At 34.9% G+C, this 21,659-nt stretch overlaps 1 protein-coding gene across 4 annotated transcripts; it reads left to right on the top strand.

Annotated features, from left to right (window-relative positions):
- The first annotated feature begins 1,081 nt into the window (after nt 1-1,081).
- On the top strand, nt 1,082-21,442 carry LOC124177820. Of its 4 annotated transcripts, none has more exons than XM_046560658.1 (9): nt 1,082-1,172; nt 8,352-8,453; nt 9,612-9,834; nt 12,272-12,583; nt 12,821-13,017; nt 14,638-14,793; nt 18,397-18,685; nt 18,796-18,924; nt 20,583-21,442. In XM_046560658.1, exons 2-9 carry the CDS (start codon nt 8,377-8,379, stop codon nt 20,874-20,876), a joined length of 1,677 nt encoding a protein of 558 aa, XP_046416614.1. In that variant the 5' UTR covers nt 1,082-1,172; nt 8,352-8,376; the 3' UTR covers nt 20,877-21,442. The 4 variants fall into 4 exon arrangements, with proteins under 4 accessions (XP_046416614.1, XP_046416616.1, XP_046416615.1 ...); XM_046560660.1 differs by lacking the exon at nt 1,082-1,172 and adding an exon at nt 7,497-7,714; XM_046560659.1 differs by lacking the exon at nt 1,082-1,172 and adding an exon at nt 7,852-7,870.
- The last annotated feature ends 217 nt before the right edge of the window (nt 21,443-21,659 follow it).

Here is a 21,659-nt window from a genome sequence, read left to right as displayed (position 1 = left end):
TTTGTAATTAAATATTTCTTCATCACACAATACAAATATAAATACCAATTGAATGTGTAATATTTGAATTGAAAATCTAACCGACGACAAGCAACATAATAGTATAACTACGATGAGGTTTCTTACACTTTGCCATTTGCTTGTGTGACTGCGTGCCGCTAACGCATGAACGCATATCACTTCAAACATTGAAGACGCAATTTACGATTAGTATCGGGGTCGATGAGCGCATGCGTTCAAATATCAGCATATTGCTAACAATTATTCACAACATTTGTAACAGGGTAATTTTGAAGCCAAATATTTCTTCATTGTGTTTCGTCTCTATAAGAGGAACCTTGACCCGTTCACTTTAAAACTAAAGTAATAACTCGAAACGCCTTTATTCCATTAAAGAAACACTTTTTGGACGATTTTGAGATTTTTTGGACATGTTTCAGAAATTGAGAGTTATTTTCAAAATTTATGTTTTTCTCTCAATGCGACAATAGTTCTACAAAATAAAGCAGCAATCGATTTGTCAAAAAATTTTATCCTTATTTCATTCACTTGACAATAATTTAATGTGCAGTATGTCGCGAGAAAATCGTAAAAAACGAAAATCAAGATCGTACACTGTAGTATACAAAAAAGCGAATGGGTTAACACACACACAGCCTAAGCGAATTATCCTCAAGCCTGAATTTTCACCCGATTGTAACTCTAGTCAAGCGAAAATACAAATGAATTATTCAATATAAATGTACTCTACTCCTGAAGTGTTTTTAAACGCCGCGTGGAGATTATGCATCTTCCGATCTCCGATTGTGATTAAGCAAATGATCCCAGTGGATAAATTCCTTTGTGCAGAACCATAAGTCTGCTGTTTCAAGCCAATCGCGTTCGAGAATAAAGTGGAAACCACCAATGAGTTCCGAGGCTGCCACTAGAAATGCATAAACGAGCACACTCACGATCAGTGATAACAGTGACAGTTGCCTGACTTCTTGTACCGAATACCAGATGGTGCTACACACACACTTTTTTCTGTACCATTTTTTAGATAGCCGAACAAGCGGTTATCTAATGGCACCGAGTCCAGTTCATCCTGCAGAGCTAAAGCCTGCAGACGCTCTGGTAACGTCTCAGTTTTAAGAAGAACGCAGTCTCCAGTTGAATACTACAATATAAAAGTAAGTACTCACCAGTGTTTCGCAGTACTAAGTACAAAGTTTCGAATATTTAAATTTTCATATCAACCACTTAAACCGAGTGAATTACTCCCGAAATCATAATTTTTCCAAACACCAGCTGTCTACGTTAACTTAATAACTGGCATTGTAGACACGCTATTTACAGTGTCATTATTGATCAAAGGCGTTACTACTCCGTTAAAATCTTTTATTAATAAAAAAAGAAACTGTGATGACTGCTAATCAGTTAATTAGTATAATATCAGCATCGAGATAATTCTCCGTTAATAAATAATTCAAATTTGTATTGTATAAAAATGTATCGCACAACTTCAGTCGCACCGTTTATAAAAAAGTGAGTAAAGAAGGTCGACCCCGGGTAAGTTTTTGTGACACCTTAATGCGCTTGGGTGGGCCTAGGTTCACCATCTTCCTCACCCCCTTTGCGTCTATCACAGGAAAGCCCAGTAGACTGACTGCCGTTGGTATTCTACCGCCAATGGTCGTACGAACATGTGTCATGTAATTGTTACGCTGGACTATGTATAACCAAAATAGAAAGCAAGTGTGAATATCGTCAAATCATAGGATTGAAAAAACAGTAGTGACAACAGTTACTGAATTAATTCATACTAAAAATAAAATTTACCGAAGACTGAAACTTGATAAATTCTTTTAAACGTATCTGACAACACGTTGTATCGATGTTCATAATTATAATTTTTTAAGGTATATGAATGGTTAAATCATCCGAAACGTAAAAAATATTTCGTCCCGTTTCCCACGAGAGTCTTCGGGAACACATCAAAAATATGTTCCGTCACGGAATACAGTGGAATGTACTTGACGTTTAATGCTACTGTGCCGCTTGACAAAGAAGAATAACTCCATAAAAAGTCGGCATCAATTACGCAAGCTACGACAGATGAAAAATAGATAGACTCTGATCTTGTTAATTTCTTACATAACTGGTAGAAAAGGCAATGGTTGTTTATACACATTTTTTCAAAGTTTATCGACTGTAATCTTTGACGATTGTTTGCAAGTTGCGCTGTTAGTTGTATTTTTTTCAATCTGCTCGATTCTACATATCATACGTAAACCCTTTTTTCCGATTGAAAGTACCTGTACAGTGTAATTTTAAATATACTCGTACTTCAGATAAATTATTATTGCATTCTAGCACGTTTAACAGATGCTGATTTTTTTTATATGTACATGGGTTTTTCAATAATTTACATATTCACAATACTTCCGAAATCAAAAGTTTTGGTACATAAAACGTATATGTATTGTGATCATGATATGCGCAATTTAAACCGTGTGTATGCAAAATACCACTTAGATCAAATTTCATAAAACAGAATGTCTTAAAAATAAAATCTAGCGTGAAAAAATTATTTCAGTACAAAGACATACATCCAAAAATGTTGTCTGCAATGGAACTCGCGTAAGGGTATGAAAAAATTATACCTGCTTTGTTGGGTAATTCGCCAATTCTCGATTCGCAAATTTCACTAAAATATCGAAATCGATCGTACATTTTAATGTCTAGTATATTATGACTCCCCAGTAAGGTGCGTGGCTTTCTTATCAGAACTTGAAAATGATTAATGTATTGAAATTTCTTTTTCCTATTTCGGAGATTTAAATTATGAAACGTAAACTCACGGACTCTCTTTCCGTCTTCGACCTTACTTTCGGGGCACAAGTAAAGCAATGCGCAAATTTCAGTAAGATTTGTTAACACTAGAACTGCCAGACCAGTCAAAATGAATGGTTTTACAATTTCATTTTAAAATTCACGGCTACACATTAGGGTGTCCTTAAAAAGGTCATTTTTGAATTTCGACTGTCCTACCCCCCAAATTAGCTCGAAATAATTAGAAAATGACTCTCTAATTTTTTCACGGGTTTATCTCAAGGCTAACCCTTCACGCCAATCGGATAGATTTCCCCATGTAAAACACACGTGTTTCGGAGACATTTTCAGTGTATATTTTATCAAAGAAGCAATAATGTTCAATAAGATTGTGTATTTGAAATGCGGAAATCCATCCTGTTGGGTGGAGCAGTTAGAGTTGAGGTCAAGATCTAAAAACATTAGGGAATTACTTTTGAATCATTTGGAGCAGGTTTAAGAGGTGGGACAGTCGCAATTCAAAAACTACCTCTATAAAGACCACTCTACTACACATTTGTGAATTTTTTGGTCAGTCACACCCTGGTATCTAGATGATTTCCCCAATTGACTAACCGTTGACTCTTCGAATGTTAATCGATTCCCAACGTTTCCATTCAAATTCCAAACATTCGTTTTGCAACGCATAGAATAAATTGTACATAAGTTCGACTCGATCTAGCAAATATGCGATAGGAATTTGAATTACAAATACTACGGGTATAATTCGTAGGATCGACATAATTTCAAGAGTCCGACATTACGTCCGTCTTTATTTCGGTAAATGGGGAATTATTTTTTAAATCGAATGTCCTTTGAAGTTCAAATTTTCAATTTTCTTCAATTAAAAAAAAAATAATATTCTTTTGGAAATCTTTATTTTCATATCTTCTTAAGTGATGAATTTTCCGAATATTGTCTGTTTAAATTCTTCAAACGAATATTATTAGAAAACGAAATGAGATGCCGGAAAAGTCGAGGCTTATTTGTTTTTTCGTCTTGAACTATGGATTCATAAAAACAAAACATAATGTAATTGTACTTTACAAAAATTACTAACTGCATTGAACTGCAAACAATATTTTTTTTCTTATCATAATGATTTAGTGTTATTTTTTTCAGAAATAATTATTCGCGAAATTTTTATTATTCATTCGAACGTACCCTTTGTTTGTCTATGATCGCAAAACTTCACCATTATTAAATTTAACACAATCGATTTACAAATGCATAATATAAAGTCCCTAATCGAAGTCACCGACACTGTGGACACGTTTTGAATCAACCATTTTTCCATAAAAAATTTTGATTGCCCTTCCTCCCACTTCACGGTATGGAGCATATAACATAAACATTTGAATTAAGCGATAATTGTAATTAATGGCGTTGAATATTGGTTATGTTATGTTGCAACAATATGTCAATTAAAAGTAGTCAGAAGAACACAATTAAACTGCAATTTTCAAAAATGTACCATCGTGTAGCGCTAAAAACCATTCAAAGATGTATAAATTTCTTGAATTCATTTGGAGTTAAACAATTTTTATTGGAATAAAAGCGCTTATGCATAAAATAAATGTATTCTTTCTTCAAATTTTTCAAGTTAACGATGCCATGTCTGAATTTGTAAGGCTTTATTGAATGCTATGCACTGATAAAATGTTTACAACCTTATTAATAACAAATTGTTACTTGCAAAAAAGAACTAGCGTTCTTTAAAACTGAAATTGTGCAAAATTTATACAGTTCGCTTGTAAACACACATGAAATATATTATTTGTATAAATGTCGTATATTCTCGAAATCCTTGCTAGCGGCGAGGACTTTTCTTCATATTTTATGTGACACTGACGATATTTTGATAGACGGTTGAACTCACAGAAAATAAACAGAGCTACAAAGTGCAGCTAAATTGATGATTGGTTGTGTGCGATTCTTGGAAATTAGATCACGTTAAAGTCTGAAAACTACAGCTAAAAATCTAAATTTTGTACCCAGCTGATGAAATTTCAATTTTCACTGGGTCAGAATTTCTTTGAATCTGTAGGTTATCTGTCTAATGTGTAGATGTCATTGATTTCCCAAATTTTTTTTTTTATCTAACCTTTAGGTATAGATTTGTTATTTTTTGTGTCCTTACTTCTACGTGATCACCATCCTTCTGTCTAAAAAAAATGTTAACATGGTTTTTTGCGAATGAATTTGTATTTAAAATTCTTATCATTATGGCTCAATTATTTTTCGTTAAATACTTTCGATTTTCGTTTATATCCAATAAATCATTGATGTAGAACTCTCATGTTTTCGATTTCAATACTTTCTAACAATATATTTTCAATCTACTTTTCTACTTCTTGTACACGTGTATGAACGCAAGCTTTATTCACAACAATCGAATATATTTTGTTCTTATTCTCAGCAGTTGGGCAAATCCACGAGGGCCTAATTTTTATGTTCTGATTTTTCCGCAGAAGTTTTCATCTACCAAAATGCAAAGCAAATCAGTATCTCTCTACTTGAAACTTGAAGAATATCTAGGGTAAAACGAGGCAAAATGATTCCGTAGGGCAAAACGATCATATCAAATTTTAAGCCAATCCGCTATCAGATCATAATTTCAATTATGCACAGTGTGTGTGTCGCGACCAACGTAAATAAATGATGTAAGTACAACAAAGCAGCCGTGCGTGTTACTGCAGATGAGAGATAACTGGGCTTACTTCAATCGCATACTCTTGTGATGCAAGTGTTCTGTTATTTGTGTCACGCAAATCTTTCCCTTATCAGGATCCGAACAATAACCGTATTATATAGATGAGCATACATATGGGTCACATTGTGTGCATACATTTTTCGTGTCGATGATGGCACAGTACGTGGGGTTGAATTATACTTTGCGTTTTGAGCAAAATGGTTATTCATGGGCCGGGCAAAAACGAACATAGGTGACTCAAATGAAACATAACCGGCGACCGTTCACCATTGGGTTCTTAACTTTTCGGGATGGGCCTACAATACCCGTACCGCCATTAAGGGGTAAGGCCACTATAGCGGGGGAAAAAGTAAGCATATTTTGGGAATTTTTTTCAGCGGGACAATCGAACAAATAAAATTTCTGAACAAGGTCCTTCATTGTGCATATCGTAAACTGGATAAATAATTTTTTTCAAAGTAGTATAAGTGAACATGGCGGCTGCAAAGCTTTTCTTCGACGAAGCCTTCTTTTTCAAAAGCGCGCGGTCGGGCCAACTTTAGCTGCAATTTTTAATTTACAGTCAATCAAAATTTTTTTCTCGTTTATACACATAATAGCTACAGAACTGCGTAGGTTTTTTTTTTTTTTGATATTTGAATTTTTGAAAAAAACGGCGCATTTTTTAAATATAAGTTTAAAGTACCAAAAATAAAAATCGTCCAGAAAATGTTCATAAAAAAAAAAAAAAAAAATATGCAATATATCGGGAAAATCTTTGGTGCTTCTGTGCAGAATGTAATTGTGAATATACAGTTAAAATTTCAAGACAATCGGTCGAGATTTGTTCTCTTTTGTTGTTTGTGCTCGAGTTATGAGTGCGGACGACTTGAAAGATGTAGTTTCAAGAAAAACGCGTTTAAAGTTTTCGGTACGGAAAAATGATTCAGTATTTCTTTGGATTGCTAATCCGTAATAAATAGTTAAACAAATCATTAGCTTTCCAGTTAACTTTCCTTTTCCGCCAAGGCCTTTCACTTTTTTTTTTTAAGTACGCAATCGGGTGCTCATCCTTTTTTGCACGTGGTCAAGGTATTCTTTCTTGAGCACTGTAAAATTCTCATACGGCTTAGCATCTACGATTCCTTTCATATTTTTCCCACCTTAATCATTCGAGTATGTCATTTTTAAGGTATCAAAGCATTTTTTAAAAAAATTTAACGAAAAACAATTTTTTGATATTTCTACAGTGGCCTAACCCCTCAATTCCGATTGTACAGAGCTTACATTCCAAAACCGTTGATTACGCGAACCAACAATCGAAGTGGTACAAAACATGCTTGTAACAAATGAAACGTTACGGTAAAAACCCACGTCTTCACAAAATAAAACCCCTGCGCTGTAATAAAAGCTGCCGGCAATGGATAATTTATTTCGAAACGTGAATATGTATGAATATCACGACATGAAAAAATAAACATCTCGTGGTGACTATTTTGCCCCGCGACACGAGGTAAACGATCATTTTGCATCGGAGCGCTGTTTTGCTAATTACAGCAATAGTAGCAACTTATAAAATCTCTGAAAATTAAAAATTATAGCCAAAAGGTGGTGGAATTGACATTAGATGTCACCGTATTTTATCAATCTAGTTGATTTTTCTTTAGCAGGATGATTTTTCCCCGGTCTCCGTTACGAAGTAGTTTCAAACTTTTAGCACATACAAAAAAATGTACCATTATCTTTTCTATGCGTACGTATACGGTGTTTTCTTATTCTATAGCACTGAAATAAAAGTGTTTGTAGCGGAATTTCCAAGAAAATGATAATGCTCCAGCCGCACTCTAAAGGTCATTTCTAGTGACCGAGTCTACTCTTATCTAAACACAACCCAGATAGCACCACATGCAAAATAACTACGTCAAAACATATTACCAGTTGAAGTATGGATGTGGCGGCAATTATTTTCAGTATCTGATATTAATTAGCGAGTACCCCATAGTTGTGCACCGTATCACGACGTATCAAAATTGTCGTAATAAATATGGAAAGTTTTGCAGTGAATTAGCAATATTTAATTTATTTGCGTGATCTTTGCGGGGATTCGATCAAAAATTTACGCTCACTCTTGTGCAAACATTGAAACGTGTACGCTGATTGTGTTTTGTAGTAATGAACAAAAATTTAATCATTGCATGTCATAACTATCCGAATATCGGGATTGTCACTGTGCACTGCGTAATCTGATGGAAAAAGTCAAACCAATGTAGCCCAGGTGACAGCTAAACATTGACGGTGTTTTTTCGCGCACGGATAGTAGAACAGGTATATTATTGATTGCGTTTCTTTAATTTCTGTCACATGAGTAATTTGAAACCTCGAAAGTTACAATTTGCCGTCATTAAAATTGAAAACTTAGGCTATCAGGTGATTAAATAGCACCGACAACGAGGCTCTGACGTCATGAGGACATTTTCCAATGCCGTTGATATAGATGAACGTACGTAACTTGCAGTAATCTTGAACCTGCGAAACGCAGAGAGGAAATGTCAAGACCCACACAATTTCAGTAATATTCGCGCGTGTTCAATGATCATGACATGTGATAACATTTCAATGTAGGTATTACCAGGAATCGCAGCCGTGGCGCGAAGCTTGTATGTAAACAAATCCATCATAATACGACAATCTGCTTTTAAGTTCTAAAGATATCAGTGAAATACTGCAATAAATGGATTGATATCTCCCGGTGAATTTACTGAAACGGTAATCATAATGGAATTATTTCATTCGGTTTCGCTTTTAGACTTCATCTTGACTGAAGTACGCAAATGAAGATGCGGGTTTCGGTAGCAGGGGTGATGGTGCTATGCCTTTACGTCAACGCTGCAATTGCGAAAGAAGTATGGTACGTACAGTTTCAATAGTAATTACAAAAAGTATCTTACCTGATACGAATAGGAAATATTTTTCTCAATAAGCCTAGTTTCGTGTACATTTTGAAGTGTTTCATGCAATCAGTTTCAAACACGCAAACAAGGAATTTATTTATACCGGGTGTCCCATTTTAATCTTACATCTAAATTATCTCGAAAAATATTGCTCTGATCAAATTTTGTTTGAAACAAAAGTTTTAGACTTCAAAGGGGGACGTTCAAAAAAAATTTTGTTGAAGGTCCCAAATTTACAATAGCGACGCTACGATGGCTGACATGGTTTTTTTTAAGGGAAACCCAACTTTTTTTATGACAAAACAATGCATTGCATTGAAACTAACAACTTTTGTGAGGAACATTTTTCGATTCAGATTGTGGTTTTCATGTTGGAACTCCATTTTTGACTATTTAGAGCTGTCCGGAAGGTACCATACAAAACCCAAACAAACCCAAATAAACCCAAACAAACCCAAACAAACCCAAACAAACCTAAACAAAAGTGTGCATGCATCTGTGTGTGCGTGTCTGAGGTTGCACGATTGTGGGCAGGTTTGTTTGGGTTTTGTATGGTACCTTCCGGACAGCGCTAAATTGTCAAAAATGGAGTTCCAACATGAAAACCACAATCTGAACCGAAAAATGTTTCTCACAAAAGTTGTTAGTTTCAATGCAATGCATTGTTTTGTCATAAAAAAAGTTAGGTTTCCCTTGAAAAAAACCATGTCAGCCATCGTAGCGTCGCTATTGTAAATTTGGGACCTTCAAAAAAATTGTTTTTGAACGTCCCCCTTTGAACTCTAAAACTTTTGTTTCAAACAAAATTTGATCAGCGCAATATTTTTCGAGATAATTTAGATGTAAGATTAAAATGGGACACCTGGTATAGCAGATCATATCATATGGTGGTATTTGTACTTATATTGATCGTAGTTTTTCTGATTAACACTTCGATGTTCAATTGCAATTTAATAACTGAACGGCTTTTATCAGTAGAACGTAATTGATATTTTTAGCTGGTCGAAAGTCATTGCACTTCGTTACAGTATTGTAATCAACAATATTTTCCAGAATCGGAGACAATTGTCGCAATTATATTCCGACGGAATCAAAAATTAATTACTTTTTTTTAGCCCCGATAGCGTGATTAAAGATGCTATACTCAAATTAGCACACGCAATGCGGATAAATAGTCAGAAATTAGAACGACATGAACTTCGTGACCGTCAAGCAACAGAACATATGAACGAGGCTGTGGGAACTTTAGTTCAAAAAGCGTCCGTTCTTGACACGATCACGACACATTTCACGAAAATCGAGGATCGGATATCTGGAATTGAGCAGCTCATTTCGCAGGTAAGTAAGAGGTGGTTCTCTCTGAGAAATTCTATACGGTTTCACCTGGCATCGGACGGTCACTAGTCCTGATTTTGTTACGACCTCAGCGTATAGGGTAGTCCTCTCAAATACGACCGTCCGTAATTTTATTTTCGATATCCCTCACCGTTCCAAAGCCAAAATCTGTCAAGCTTCTAATCTTCTGGTCATTTATTATAAGCTGCAAGAAGTGCAGAAATTTCTATGCAAAATTGCAAAATTTTTAAGCCTGCTAAAAGTTCGTAATTCGTCGAGAATTTATAAATTATTCATCACGGTTACCGATCAATTTATTGTTCGAGATTTTTCCGAAGCTCTGGCAAATCTGAAAAAGAATTACAGAATATTGCAGGGGAAATTGAAAATATTTGGTGACTATGCGTGCAAAAGATGTTTCTTTATTCTTCGAAATTATAGCCATATTGTGTAGAATTTGATGTAATTTTCTTCGGATTTGTTTATAAACTGGCCCCCAAAAATCTAGAACAGTAATTGAGTTGTAGCAGTATTAAATAATTTATATCCAAACCAACAAAGAAACCACTTCCTGTACGGTTTTATAATGTTTGTCATATGGTGTAGAGTTTGATGTAATTTTTACACATCTATTCGACATTTGCTCAGAAAATCTTAAGTCTAATGATTTTTAACTTCGAAACGGTGGGAAATATACATAGAAAAAGACTTATGATTCTGTTTAAAAGTACTTATATTGTGTACTGAAATTGAGAAAACTGTTGAATAGTGACCGTTCAACGCTGGACGAAACTGTTTGACATTCCCTGCACTCATAATAATTCGGCACTCAAGGCCTATTGAATAAAATATTATCGTGAAGAAAGGTAGCCTTTTGTTTACTCTCCCAACATTATATAGCCTAAATAAATGCAAATATCAGCCCTGAACCCTAATTTACTTTTAGTTGATATCATAGTCACGTTTATACTTATACCGGTGTCGGAAAATATGTTGAGCCCGATAACATCCAATAGACCCATATTTATATATTGTAGATCAAAGTATTGTCACCGAATCTTACTTTTTTTCACCATTGATTTCTTCTCTTTAAATGTTAACACGATCTAGTTTATATAGGTAGTAAATCTGACTGTACAGGTGAAGTGTTCGGAATGTAAATAGATTTCTGAAAGTGGAATCGCAATGTTCGTAAGCTATTGAAGCTGAATATCAAAAATTTAGTAAGTCTGTCAAAGATTATAATTAAATGAAACTCCACATGGTCTCCAAGTTTACCAACGAAACATTTTTCTTTCATAGAAGTCATCGTTATATGAACACGTTCCGTTCGTTGACCTCGCTGCTATGAAGTGTGGCACATATTCCATCGCATGAACAGACAGTATTGTAGTTAGAAATCACTGACCCAGAGAGCCACCAGGGGGGTGGGGGGGAGTAGAAGGATGGTTATATATAATATCAGTGCTGGGGAGGGTGGGAAACTGTGATGTTTTTTTCTGAAAATACGTTGAAAAGTTATTTAAACTCTATCTGTTATATAATAACGGCAGTACATTGAGATAATAATAATAATATCATCGTAAAATTATCTATTTCCGTCTATAGTAAACTGAACAGTAAAATTTCAACGGATTGATGATCGTATTCAAATTGACATGAAATCATCTATTGCGCTATCTTAGTAAAACTCTAAAAAGTGAGACCGATAAAATAAAAGAGAATACATAGCTTATATCCTTGGAGACTATCAATGCTGTTTGGACTAATACTAACATTAGTTTTAGTCCGTGAAGGCTCTCAAATTCCGAGATTGTAGTTGCTAACGTTAACGTAACGAAATACTGAAAGAAAAATACGTTCTGCATCGCTTACCGAATCTTGCAGACAATCTTAAAGCTGTGAAATAATGTTTTTGAGAATCGCATCACTATATCAATGTTAGGAATGTTAACTCGTCCTAAAATGCACTACAATATTCCCATACACTCGATACCCAGGTCAACTTAGCTGATGCAGCGTATGACTATACATTTTTCCAACGTTTGGCCGAATTTTTATAAATTTTGACAAGCGCGGAATTGTTATTTGCACTGTCTGATTCTAAGAGACTTATGATTAGTCTGAATTAAACAAAGAATATTTAACCGCATGCGCATTGAGAGTACATTCCAATTTTCAAGTCAGTACAATCATCAGACACATTCGTGTATAATAATATAACGTTAATAGTCAGGATTTACAAATAAAATACTATTAGGTTCAGATAACAGTTAAATTTTCAACTCGAAGTAGCCACGAAATAAGTAAATTTCAATATACTGGATAGTCTAAAGTATGAATATGTATTTGATTCTGAAGAACTATTTAGCCTTGACAAAAGATATTTTATCATACGTTTTCATAAGAATATTTTCTCCTTTGTGTTGTCCTAATCTAGAAAGACGAAAGAGAAAGAATCCAGTTGCAGAAAACCGTGGATTTGGTAGAAAAGTTGGAGAAATTTCTGGAAACACAGTTCAAGGAAATGAAAACTAAAATGTCCGAAATGAGTGAACGTACTGAAGTAACTACACCATCGACAACTCCTGAATCCACATTGATGTTAGATATAATATCCAAGATAAACGATACAGAAGAACATTTAATAGAACAAGTTGCAAGGATTGAATTTGGCGTTAGCAGGATGGCCAATAAAAGTGACGATAACATTGCTGTTCAATATGAGAAACTACAGACCGTAATTGACGAAGTAAAGCTTTTTTGACTTATATGCTTTTTCCAAATCATTTAATTTTTAGTTGGTAATTAGATTGATAGTCTGTTGATGACCTAACATCAGTTGAATCCTGTCTTGAACAAAAAATGACTTTGATATTATCGAAATTAGAAAAATATACAAATGATTATTTTACATATCATGCAAGTACAGGATCCTGTCAGTGAACTTTTTATCAGGCAATTTCACCATTGTATGAATTTTACACAGGTACAAAACATAAGCGGTAGAATTACAGACATCGAAACATCTCTCGAAAAAGATCACGAGATCTCCGAAAAGGACAAAAACGAAACTATGGAGCAAATGGTTAACGTCGGATTAATTCTGCAACAGCAGAATGAAACACTTGGAACAGTTACCAAACATTTGGAAGGCATTGCGAACCGTGTCCAAGTTTTACCAACGTAAGATAGTTTCTATCCCTTTTATTCTATTGCAGTACGCAGTAGCGGTTAGTTCGAAATATTTGATGTTTTTCAAGAATTTCAAGAGTAAACGAGCTAAGCATCAATTTAAACGGTCAACAGTAATTTAAAAATGTACCACAGCTATTTCCCCTGTCTACATTTTATGTTGCCGACAGCTTGATAAACAAAGAATGTTCTACGTTTCAAATTCTAAGAGAGCTCGTGCGTTCCTTCAATCCGTAATTTAACAATTTTTACAGCAATACTTAATACTTGCAGAAGAATTTCCCCACCTTGACATATTTTGAGATTGAAGACTCGATTACGAAATATCTTATAGACTTTTCATTACAAAACGTGTCACGTCGATCAAAAAATTTATCTTTAACTTCAAAGCGCAATTCATCGGTCATAGTTTTTAGCCTTTTCATTATGTATGTGATAATATTAAGAAGATTTCTAATTTTAATTACAACAAGCGATGTGTCCGGAATCAGTATAATGGCTAATTGATCGGGTGGCTATTTTCGTGAAAAATTGAGTATTCGGTGACCGGGTGACAACAACTGTTCAATCGCCCGTGATATCTGGTTATAAAGTGGCAGCTACACACTTTTCAGAATTTGTTCACTCTTGGGATGGCATCCTAAATGCATTTTCATGAAGTTTAGTATGCAGTCTTTTGATATTGATCTTGCACATGTTTATGGATCGTCAAATTCAACAGTAGCGGGCTTTGGAACGACATAATTTCTCAGTAATGACGAGATTTGTACGTCGTAGTAGGTTACGATTTTGAACACAACAACATAAAAAGACCATGATTGTTTTAGGCTGCTATTGAGTATTAATCAGTGGAGGGTAATGTAATTGGCTCTGTATGATAAGTCTTTCTGTGTTTAAAACGATTTTAATTGAATATGCAGTCAAAAGTGATGAACCACTTGCGCTTAACAAATTAACAAATCACCATTTGGTTTTATTTCTTAATGGACTCCACCCAAAAAAAAATTTCTCAGATCGAACTCGAATTCGGTTAATCTATAGCCCAGCTGGATTGAAGTTTGTGCTGGATTTTTTTGTACATTTATACAAATGATTATCAAATTTTCAAGGGTTACATTTACAACTTTAGCTCACGCATTTCTATCTTTGAATGTCCCTAACTCCGATCCTTACAATGAAGCAAATCGACTTTACTCGGAGTGTTTCGGATTCATTTGCTCACACGCTTTTCATTGCTACTAACTATTTCAAATTATATTCAAAGGACCTGATTTTTCGAAAAAATGTTTTCACCCCTATGCCATCTTTCTGCTTCAGTTACTTTTTTCGAAGCTCGTACGATCTGGGGTATTTAGTATGTGTACTTTTTTCAAACCTAAGATTGAAATACCGTGAAGGGTAGTATTGATGACCTTGTATCACTGACTTAACAATTTTGAATTACCCCATTACAAAATAAGAAAAACTATAAAATCTTTTCGCTTTACGAACTACTCGAAGTAGTATAATAGCGCTAAAGACATTGTTTGAGACTTGTAAATACGCGAAGCGATGCACATGAGTGGAATCAAAGGAAATGTTATCCAAGAATAATTCGTGTTTTATTTGAAGGGTATCTGAGGTTGAAGCTCGTCATCTCGAAATAAAGGAGGCAGTAAAAGGAACTCAGCATACGTTGGCAGGTTCACTTACCAATGAAATTGACGGATTAAGGAATCAAGTCTGTGAAAGTGAAGAAAAAATCAAAAACAGTGTTGCGAATCTAAGGTGAGACAAGAAGAGTTACTATGCTTATTACAGAAATTTGATAATATTCCTTATTTCAAGGGTTCCACAAACAAGACTGCAGGTATTATGTGAAATGTTTTTATTTGAGTAACTGGATCGAATCTTGATGAAAATTACATAACCGCGCCTAGCACAACATGAAAATTTAATATGATGATAATCGAAGTATCATCACTTAATGTTGTCGTGATACTCCGAATGTGTCAAGTAATCTCTATCAAGATTAACTATGGTGAGAATTCATATTCCCACCAAAATGTTCATTAGCATTCGGATAATCTTGGCCGTTGAGAAGTCTCCATTGCAGTAAGACAGCCATCTCTAGCTGCATGGTTTTTACGGTACAAACATCACCGAAATGACACCATATCTGATTTATAATGAGTTAGTGATGGCTCGCGAGTTATCCACGGTTGCCTTTGTAGCGAATTATAGTTACTTGCTCAGCAGAGTTTTTTTTTTTTTTTTTTACCTTTTACCTTCAAAATCGAAGTACATGGTGAAGCGAATGAGATATTTCAATAATTAAATTTCAGACCCCCTCTTTCAGGTTTAAATCTAAAAATATCGGCCTTGGAGAAAGAATAATAGAAATAAAAATTGTAGTAAATTCATTTCCTGTAAGTTTGTCCAATATCATTTTTATATAAAAGTCAACAACAAACGAGATAATGCAATAATCAAATCCCCCGCCCTCCCGCCCTTCGGGTCAAACTAAAAAATTATCGATCACAGAGAAAAAATAGTAGTGTCTAAAGTTGTAGAAAATAATATGTACTTCAGATTTGGTTTTGGCATTTTTACTGTGAAGTTGAAAATAAACGACTAATGTAATAAGTAAGAAAATTCACCCTTAAGTTCGGTATGGTGACCGAACGACGAAGAGTGGATTCTCGAAAATCTGGACTTAGACTACCCCCCCCCCCCCCCCCCCCCCGGCGACTCGTGAATGAAAATTGTTGTTCCAAGTTTATACAATTTGAAATCCTCAAATGACTGGACTAGAATAAGACTCAACATCAGGGATAAAGTCTCACTCTCAACTTTGTTCAAGTTCAAGTTGATCTTCAATTTGAATATTGACCAGCTTTTTTTTTTCCTTGTCCGCCATGACTTTCTACTTATCAGTGTTTCGGAAATTTTTCATGTGTAACAATTTTCACTAGTCAACTAATTGAAAATTTCGTAAACCAAATGATCGGAATATAAAGTAGGCATCTAAAACTGATGACCTGAATTGTTGGGAAATTTTTGAAAAGCCCTAAGTGAGGAAAAGAGAGCCCAGGACAAAATCGCCCACGTTGGCCGGCAACGTGAGTAAAAAACTACGTGGCTGTTGGAGGGTTAGCTACCAAACCCGATGTTCTTGGGTACGAATTTCTTTTCGGCATTACATCACTTTCTGGGACGCGGGGTGCGACGAACCGAACGAACAAACTGTTTCTCCCTGATTATAGTTTATTACATTTATTCTAATCAATTGAAGATTTGATTTTTATTATTCTAGCTTACAAGATCCTTAGTTCTATTTAATGGTTGTAGAAATGACTTTGTTTAAGTATTTTTCGGTTAGACTGCATAATACGAACCGCATACTACTTTAATGTTGCTATAGTTGCGTTCGGTGTTTCGTTTTTTGAATTATTTGGAATCTCGTTGTAAATTGTGACTTCGTGAGCTAGTAGAGACTGCATTTACTTCCGGATTTTTGATACGCATTCTTGTTACAAGTATGACTTCCCATCTATGCAGTAGAAATCAAAAATGCCTCAGACTGCCATCAACGATTTATTGGTAGTTGCTCATCCCTTACAATAAGGAATATCCTTATAAACTTTACATTTTAATACACCATACTGATCAATTATCGTGAGATTTGTATGCCTTTCAGATACTAATTGTAAGTACTTAACCAAGGTCCAAGGTTTTAAGTGTTTGAACTTATTGTTCGTTGGAGAGTGAAAGCAATGCCTACCACAAGATGGAAGATGTTAATCAATGTATTGTACATCCATAGTATCCCACAAAGAAATTGTTGCATCACAAAACTCAAAATCTATGGTAATTTTCCGTAAAAATCACTTGAAAGTGATGCAGCATGCTTTCTCAAGCTAGAGAGTGGAAGTACCCACACCAAGCAGCCTGTCCCCCTAGACATAAACCCGTAGTACTGGAAAACAAAATAATTTGCTAACAAACGCCCAAGAAACAACAGCTCTTAATTTCAATTGCCAAAATCGTTTATAAAGGTCATACTATTAACGTTTTCTAAAACTTCAACACTCCATATAATACAACATGAAATAACAATTAATGCAGTTCACATGATAGTAAAGACAATTTGCAAAATATAAAAATAAATGCAACTGTTCCGTTATCTGTAAAAATCTAAGGCAACCATCGTCATCTTCATTTCGAAAAAACTTAATTTTCCTCCCTTTAATAAATTGCAGCGGGGAAGTCGTTAAAATCGCGAAATCAAGGAAGCTCGGTTCCTGCCGGATGGAGATTTACACCCTTTGCTACCTCTCATATCCTGATCGAAGGATGTTGGGCTAGCTGCCCACCCCTTCCTCCTCAATTGGTTCTGAAAATTTGAAAAAATACTTTTGGTGAGGGACCTAACTGTACACGACTGTCAGTCGTTCCATCCCGTAATTTCAGGAATGTCGGAAAATTGGTCACTCTATTTTTAAGAGTAAATTATGCGCTCTCAGAGTATGGGCTTATAAAGTTTTGCCAAAACTCACAATCAGTTACGTACCGCGGTTCTTATCATGAGCAAAACTCTTGGGTTGCCGAAACTCGTATCTCTTTCATCTCACAATAATTTTGTACAACTGACCTTTTATTATATTGGTTGGCGTTATTGTACCGTAAGATAAGTAATCTGTGGATGTTTTCGTACATGAGCATTACCTGTATAATTCCGCTATCTGCGACTGTTCGGCGTGAATGATGCGTATAAGGTTTCGATAATTGTGAAAATTAGTTACTTTAATTTGACATGGCCGGTGAAAACTAACTACCACGAAATACGATTCAAACGTGGCGGATATGAAACAATAAAATCACAAATAAGTTCTGAGTAATAGTCCACGCTAGTTGTGGCATGGAAAAAATTCAATTGAGTGCTATTTACAGAGGGAATAAATGATCACAGATCGTTTGACGTCATTTTTCGATTTCATAGCAGAGACTTTTCACATATTGGTTATGTTTGAATCGTATTTGGCTATGGTCAGTTTAGTAACTACTTGAATTTGGTATCACTTATTTTGGTTATTAACAAGACCTTGTACGTGTCATTCGCACAAAAAAATCTTAAATGTCGTATTTTTATATACGATGCTAAGCACAAATATGCGAATATTGTTCATTTTACGCCAGGATAATTCGCCGGAGAACATGTTCTTGCAACTCTTAGTAATGATTGCTATAACATCGATTACACGAAATAATTGTGAGTTGTGTACAACCCAAGGTTCGACAATTGGTAATGTTACGTATTGCAGTCTCAAAGTCGAATGTATCTGGCAAAAGATTTGTAAAATCATATTTATTACTCTTTACTTACGACAGGTCAGATTTCGCCATGAATTCAGAGAGTGTGAATAAGGAATTAGCACTCCTTACTCAGGGTCAAGCCGTGATGGAGTCTACGGTAGACAACGTAATAGATACAGGAACGAAGGTGGAAATTGGAATCCACCAGATTATTACGGGTGTTAAGACATTGATCAAAGACCAAAATACAGTATTTAATGATAACTTTGACGAGAAAATTAGCGCAGTTTCAAACAATATCATCGGAAATCAAAGTAAGGCTCTGGCAAACTTGACAACTAAAGTCGAAAATGAAATTCTTACGGTAAGTTTTTCTCGTAACATATCTTTCGATTTGAAGTATAACGTTTTTGGAATCATGTCTTTATAACTACCCAGCCTCAATAAATTTAATAACATATATAATAATTCCAGGTTTGGAGAGAAATACATGCGATGTATCAAACGATGTCTCAAAATGCTGCAATACTAGAGAAACTTCATCAGAAGAACGAAGTGTACGTCAATGATACAACTTCGACCATAGACGGAATAGAAACGCAGGTTTGTAATTTCTTCAATGTAATTGAGAAACAAAACCAAAACTTTAACCAGCACAATTCATCGTCCGTCTTCTTAACCCGTGGGTTTTGGCTGCCGTCGTGTGATGACAAAACAACCATAACCACATTCTATCCCCAGCGTGCAGTGCCAACGCTTTATAATCGGGCTTACGTTGGCCCACTAGTTTCACCCAACCGTCAATTATCACCATCCTTGCAACTATGAGCCAGCGAATGTTTTCGTTAAACCATAATTGGCTCAACGGTCGCATCCAAACGTCGAGTAATTCAAATTGTTAACGTTGGCCCAGCATTGCCAATGATAACACCATGCTGGCCCGGTTGTTAAGCCAACGTCGGCTGAACGTGGAACTGATATTTCCTTGTCTGAGAATTAAATCTTGATCTTGTAACCAAATATGATTTCACGGAATTAAAGTGGGATCGAAGACATATGATATGATCCTTTTTTCTCGTCAGTTCCGAGTTGAAAATTCTTCCCAATTTTTTAAATTATTATAAAAACTGGGTTTGCGTGTATTTACAGCTTTATTATTTTCTATAACTCTATAAATTTTCAACTCCAACTTTATATTCATAATTATCGATTTTACCACTATTCGAATTACGAAAGTTCAAACGCTGAATAAGGAAAAAATTAGCTGTTTCAGAATCCGTGTTCATATGTATACATCATCGATTTAAATTTAATGTTTTGGCGCGATTATTATCACCAGCTTTTACCTTTAAGCAAATATTTCCGAACCATTCGTGCAAGTCTGGTGAAATGTTAGCCTCATCACGATCTGCGAAACGAATTAAAATTAAAGGATTTTCATGTTACTGTAAAACCGCACCAGCAAACAATTGGGGACACGAAATTTGCACATGCATCATTGCTGATTTTACGCATCGAAAAAAATAAAATTCTTTAAAAAATTTCTCGAATCTCAGTTCTTACATAAGTTGTATAATTTTCCGAGATATTCAGGACATGGCAAAAACTAGAGATTTGATTGTCAACTTTCAAGGTGCTTTTTTAGCTCAGGAGCCTTTTTCCGATATCAATCTGTGTATTTAAATAAAATTCAGTATAATGAAAAGATCCATTTACAATTAGTATCTACAAAAGTTTTGTTGTTCTGCAAAAGAATTCCGAGGTGCAGCCGAATCTTGCATCTCAGAAAACTGTTGAGATACCGTCCGTAGATTTTCTTTGCTTCATAACACGAAATGAAATTTATATTCAACTTTGCTATATAGACCCAAAAGGTACGTCTCAAAAAATAGTATGGGATCCATATGGGAAACCCTATTTATTCGACGCATTCATAGTGAGCTCCAGTTAAGAATAAAACATACAGTAAATGATTCAAAGTTTAACCAACCACAAGCCCAAAAAAATATCGTCTGCACTAGTATATTTTACGAATTTATCACGCTGCTTCGAAATGGTCCCTTTTCACAGAGATTAGTGAAAACTAAAGAAACAACCCCCCCGTTAATTCAGTTTTCAAAGACATATCACTCACGATATAAATAGTATCTCATCTGTGCACCAATAATCTGCAGTTTTTCAAATAGATCATTTTTATAAAAATTCTGAAATAGTTTTGTAAATAAAATATTGTGAAATTGTATTTAATTCTTCTTTTACAGGTGACAGATATGTCGAAACGTACATATCAAGTTCACGAAAATTTGAACGTTTTAATGAACCGCATCGGCATGGTGTCCGACGAATTCGGTGACATCAAAATCGCACTTGAAACTGCACTGGATAATATTAAAGCTTCGTTTAAAGAAATACAACAGAAGGAAAAAAATATTACTGGTGTAGTTCCACATCCTATTCCAGAAGACTATGACGAGCCGGAAATGAACCCTGATACTTCAAAAGTTAACATTAATCTAAACACAAGAATACCAATCTCGGACGTCAAACCTAACTGAGCTTGCGTATGTAACTTTATGCATAATAAATTGATAAATAATTTTGAATATTGCCATTCTGTGATGAGCGAAAGAAGGATGATTTTCCCGCATAAATCGTGATTTATAGTGATCATTAAGAGATAATCGATTTATTTGAAACGACAATAACGTTATTGCAATTTAAACGGAAACATAAAAAATTGAAGAATTAATGCGAGAAATTATTCATACTTCGAATATAATTTTATTGTATCACTTCAATTGAATTACAAAGGATTTCTTGCTATTATTGTTACAAATATTTCTTACTGACTATTATTTCGCTCGAAATACTTGAGTACATGAAAAATCAGTTTAATAACTTTTTTGATAACCTGATTGTAGGGCCGCTCAAAAATGGCAAAAAAATCGAAGAAATTATATATATAATCAGTAGTTCAAGTTCAATGTACTTGCCCTCTACCTTTGTATACAACATAAGCAGGTACCCTAAATCATTTAACTCGTTGCAATAATTACAATATTTACCATCCAAAATTTTGTAGTACATTGAGTGTAATATAACTAGTATTGTGCACACTTGAGAGCCGAATTTAACATCGTACTTTTAGAACCTTGAGCGGTAAAGGTGTGTAATATTTATTTGTTTATTGCGACAGGTTATATTCTATAATGATAGTTATATACACGATTGAGTGAAACAATGCAGAATTTATTATAGACAAGAGCTCTCCGGGCTGGAATAATCAATAGAAGATGCGAATGTGTAAGATTTATCACTTCCGTAGGATCAAGATATTC

The sequence above is a fragment of the Neodiprion fabricii genome, chromosome 3 (genome assembly GCF_021155785.1).
Source record: "Neodiprion fabricii isolate iyNeoFabr1 chromosome 3, iyNeoFabr1.1, whole genome shotgun sequence".
In the NCBI taxonomy this organism is placed as follows: Eukaryota; Metazoa; Arthropoda; class Insecta; order Hymenoptera; family Diprionidae; genus Neodiprion; species Neodiprion fabricii.
This window is presented reverse-complemented; position numbering and strand designations above follow the sequence as displayed.

Coding starts and splice junctions, on each gene's coding strand:
- LOC124177820 (XM_046560658.1), top strand. CDS start 8,377: ATGAAGATGCGGGTTTCGGTAGCAGGGGTGATGGTGCTATGCCTTTAC. Junction 9,835..12,271: donor TTGAGCAGCTCATTTCGCAG/GTAAGTAAGAGG, acceptor GTCCTAATCTAG/AAAGACGAAAGAGAAAGAAT. Junction 18,686..18,795: donor TCGAAAATGAAATTCTTACG/GTAAGTTTTTCT, acceptor TAATAATTCCAG/GTTTGGAGAGAAATACATGC.